At 39.0% G+C, this 5,000-nt stretch overlaps 1 protein-coding gene across 1 annotated transcript in view; it reads right to left on the bottom strand.

Moving 5' to 3' along the window:
* Positions 1 to 4,227: 4,227 nt before the first annotated feature.
* Positions 4,228 to 5,000, bottom strand: part of Pom121l2 (POM121 transmembrane nucleoporin like 2) — a 7,807-nt gene continuing 7,034 nt past the window's right edge. The window contains exon 2 of the mRNA XM_021180921.1: positions 4,228 to 4,608. Within this exon, the coding sequence (XP_021036580.1) occupies positions 4,527 to 4,608 (82 nt within the window). The 3' untranslated portion in view covers positions 4,228 to 4,526. The remainder of the gene's footprint in view (positions 4,609 to 5,000) is intronic.

Genomic DNA, 5,000 nt, shown 5'->3' with positions numbered 1-5,000 from the left:
AATATTTCTCCATTTAATATATTTTCATATATATTTCATATATATATTCATATATATGAAATCCCATATATGTATATATGGGATTGTCTGTTTTAATCATTCATTTGCATTCAAGTTTATTGGTTGATGCAGTTGTGACTTTTATAGAATTTCTCTCTTCAGACCAGGATGCAGGGTGCAGGGTGCAGGGTGCAGGCTTAAATAGGAGCTATGTGTAGTGCTTTATCATCCTCTAGTCTCCAGGTGTAATGTCTCTAAGGCATCCCTTTGTATATCTCATGAAATTCACATTTTTAAGGTCAGAGTCATTGCTCACTGAAGTGGAAAGTGGGCTGGGAATTTGGCTCAGCACTTAAGAGCACTGGCTGTTCTTCCAGAAGTCTTTTTACAGTGTTTTACAATTCATTGTTTCTTTGAATGATTTCAGGACTCAGATGAACATACATGGGCAGTGAAAGCCCTTTCAGACTGACAAATGCCTTTATATTTTGCCGTTATATTTTAGGATGGTAGGAACTTTTGACATAGCAAGTTACTCCAGGCTCAGCTGAATCTACACTGTCTAAGCCCTGAAGTCACTTATTTCTCAGACAGTAACCTTGAATGACGTGTAATATTAAAAACCAACACCCAATATCCAGGTGTACTCATTGCTTCTGAAGTATTTTTATTTCTATGATCTTTTAATGAAAAAAATATGCATATGCAGCTGGAGCCATGGCTCCCTCCATGTATACTCTTTGGTTGGTGTTTTAGTCCCTGCAAGCTATGGGTGCTCCAGTTAGTTGATTTTGTTCTTCCTATGGGTTGCAATCCCCTTCAGCTCCTTCGGTCCTTCCCCTAGCTCTTCTATTGGGGTCCCTGGGCTCAGTCCAATTGTTGGCTCTGAGTATCTGCATCTCTATTAGCCAGGCACTGGCAGAACCTCTCTGGAAACAGCCATATCAGGTTCCTGTCAGCAAGACCTTCTTGGCATCAGCAACGGTATGGGGGTTGGTGTCTGCAGATAGGGTGGATCTCTAGGTGGGGCGGTCTCTGGATGTCCTTTCCTTCAGTCTCTGTTCCTTTTTTTTTTTTGTCTCTGTCATTCCTGTGATCCTGGGTGTGTCAGAATTCCTGGGGGTCAAGATGTCTCTGAGTGTGGGCGGGTTGGAGGTGGGTTGGAGCACAGGTTCAGCTTCTGGGCACCGGTGCAAACTGGAAGGAACCATATTTTCAGTTCTAATCGGTTCTCACAAAGGTTCTTTTGTTACTACTCATCTCTAATTTTTGTTTTAAAAATTTCAGACAATATATGTTGATAGCATTGTTTCCTTTCTTCCTACCCTCATGTTGATTGTGTATTCCTACTTCCACACTAAGAAAGTGTGAAATGATATCTACATTTGTGGTCTGTGATATACTATACCTAAAATAGCTCTGAACTGTTCTTTTTCCACATGATAACAGAAAACAAATCAATTTTTAAGAGAAAAGTACATTTTTAAAAGAAGGCTTTCTTTGTAGTTCTCACCCTGCTCCAGGTAATTCGGGTTTTTTTATTTTGTTTTGTTTTGTTTTTTTGTGAGTATTTTTTGGTTTTGTTTTGCTTTAAATTTGATTCTTATCCCTCATTGTGGCACAATGTTCCCCAGAAATAACATCAGCTTTGTTTCTTTCCGTTTAGTTTTAGTTCTGCCATTTCCCATCTTCCCATCCCAAGCCTCAGAGAAATGCTGTTCTCACCCATGCTTTCCTACAGAACTGACCTTGTTACTCTTGTTAATCTAAGTGTATTCTTATCTCCTGCTTTCCTGTATCACAACAGAATTATACCATGAGATGCTGTTTGACACTTTAACTTTTCATCACTTAACAAGATCACTGAAACTTGTTCTACAGTCAGCTTACAGTTACCCTTCCTTCCCTGGTTTTGTTCTACTTCATAGTGCTCCACCATGTCTAGTAGATCTACAATCAGTTTCCTAGGCACAAACATGTAAATTTGGCAAAATACTTTAAAATATTCTTATTATTTGAGAATTTGATACAATGGATTGTGATCATATTCACCCCCAATTCTTCTTGGTAAGTTATACCAAAGTCCCCTCTCCACGGCTGAGGGGCAATTATAGGAAAGGTATGGAGATGATTGTAAGAATTAGGGGTTGGGGAGGAGCAGAGGGAAACAGAGTCTTTAGATATGATAAGAAGGCTGCACTTGTGAGCTGAAGGCCTTCACGACGCATGCACAAAATCAAGCCAGCCAACATTCAGCAATGAGTAGGCGGAGGTTCACGAGGCTCCATTCCTAACACAGGAGCCATGGACAGTATCTGAAAACCTTCTGGAACCAGGAGGGAAAAGTCAAAACTGTCTTATGAGAGGATGTTTTGCTGAAGCAGACACATGACAGGATGTTTTGCTGAAGCCAACATGTGAAAGGGTGTTTGTTTTACTGAGACAAACACTTGAGAGGACAAGTGATGTTTGAAAAGAGAACCCAACGGACAATAAATTTGCATTGGTTCACCTTGAAACACTTCGCTGGTCTTCACTGTTTGCATGGATTTGTCTTGCAATGCTTCTTTCTTCACTGATCTTTGCTTGTCATGATTTCGTAGAGAGAAAAGCTACAAAAAATTTCTCATGGTATTCTGGTTACTTCTTGAAGTTTCTGTGGACTCATGCTAATCCGGGGGAGCCTTGCAGTTTCTTCTGGATCAAGCTGCTGCTACTGATTCATTTGATGTTTACCAGTTGGACTGGACAGTGCTACTGATGTATGTTTGATGTTTTGGACTGGACTTGCTGATATCCTGACAATGAAGATTGGAATCACCCCAAAGAATTACTTCTAAACAGGTCCATATCCCCCTTGTCCTATTAGCCATCTTTCTCCCCTACCTTTGGCCAGTGGGCTAAAAGGGAGACTGAAGTGTTTAAGAACTCTTATTAAAGTAGATTTTGAAAAATCTAATTCCTACATTTTAGGTCCTATTTGGGATGTGTCTTCCCAAGTTTTCCCTGGGCTATTATTGCAACTTCACAGGAGTTTTCCAAGGAGCTAGCCATTTCAATGTCAGCTCCTTTGATACCTATCTAGCAATGAAGTCATATGGCTGGAAAAACTTTCATGTCCTGTCTAGAAACCAGTAAATACATCATGCATCGTTCCTGGCTCTGTTCAGAAAACAGTCCACTATTTTATTGGGTAATTCATACTCCAGGGGTGGAAGGTGACTCCAGCTTCTCCTTTCTCATCAATTGTAAGTGCTCAGTAAATTAGGCCAAACACTGGAAACAGATTTTCAAAAATATAATCAGTGCTCTATTACTCAGTGGCAATGAACTCATTGATAAAATGTGTACTTAACAGCAGATGAGTGGACACAACAATAAATATTTCAGCAAAATATCACATAAGCCACTAATATGTGCCATGAGCTATGCGTACTGCCAAATGGTGTGGAGATACATTAAAGAAAAAAAACAAACAGAAAGTAGTTTTTTAATAATATTCATTCTTTAATCCAACATATCTCAAAAATTAGCATTTCAACATTTAGTCATATTTCCTGGGCTCAACAGTCACTACAGTTAATGGGTACAATGATGGTGTAGAGGTCTAAAATGTCAACAGTCACTACAGTTAATGAGTACAATGATGGTGTAGGTCTCAAATGTTCTAGAGCTACTTCCTGCTGCCGTATCCATACAGCCTAAAACAGTAAATTTCATAGTCTGCTCCCTTCGCTGCACACCAGGTTCAGTTCCCAAAAACATCTGTGTGTAGCAGTTGTAGAACTATTCTAATAATCACTATAAGAGAGCAAAATTTCCTTTGAGTGCTTCTATATTAAATGAACCTTTTAACTTGTAGCTAGATTCATACAAAAGAAAGGAGCTAAAATATAGTATTTTTGAATTTTTGTTTTTATTTCTGAAATGGGTTTTTCTGTGTAGCCTTGGATATCCTGGACTCTCTAGGAAGACCAGGTTGGCCTTAAACTCACAGAGATCCATCTTCTTCTGCCTACAGAGTGCTAGGATTAAAGGTGTATATTACCATCCCCATCTTAAAAAAATATGAAATTTAATGAACAGTTAAAGAATAAAAAGGTATAAAGCACTTGACATTCCTAAGTTTTTAATTCAATACTTAACAACATATACATACACACACACACGAGAGAGAGAGAGAGAGAGAGAGAGAGAGAGAGAGAGAGAAAGTTTGATTCCTATCTGTTTCTTCATGTTTGTGTATTTGTAAATGGATATCACTTACCCTAAATATGTTGATTTCCCCACTAAAAGTCTATTTACTTTTAGTGGGGAAGTCTAAAAACTATCCTCCCTACCCCATTAATGTCCCAGAAATAGCCTGGCTCCTTTTATTCATCATCCAGGGATTCCAAGAAGTGGTCTCTGCTCTGCTCCCAGATTCTGGTAGTATCAGACTTGTCCACCTATTCAAGATAACACATGAAAGGAAGTTGAATAGATAATAGAAAGGTGTGTATTCTTCTCGAAGCCACTGCACAGAGTCACAGAAGAGACTTGTCCCCACTCAAGACATCTTTCTTGGCCTCTGAGGTCCAGCTCCATCTTCCAGATAGACACTTTTCCCTAAATATCAAATGGATTAAGACCTCAGTTAAACAAGAACATTTCTTAGTTTTCGAAGCTCAATTAATTTCTACTTTTAGAAATTGGGAAAAATCAAACCACATACTCTTCAAGGATGATGTTAGTGATCAAGGAACTGAACTTTAGACTTTAGAACTGCAAGTGTTGCTTACTACATGCCTTTCTCTGAAGACACTGCACAGACATGGAATTTTTCATGGGCTGGTTCAGGTCCCTTGCACCCTGATTTCTGTCTTAGAGACTGGCTGACTCCTCAGGATCCATGTCCTTTTCTTCTTTTTAAAATTTGTAATCATTGTGTATGTACTACTGCAGGCATATAGGGCATATAGAGGACAATTCTCTCTCTCTCTCTCTCTCTCTCTCTCTCT

This window comes from Mus caroli, chromosome 13, assembly GCF_900094665.2.
Source record: "Mus caroli chromosome 13, CAROLI_EIJ_v1.1, whole genome shotgun sequence".
Classification (NCBI taxonomy): Eukaryota; Metazoa; Chordata; class Mammalia; order Rodentia; family Muridae; genus Mus; species Mus caroli.
This window is presented reverse-complemented; position numbering and strand designations above follow the sequence as displayed.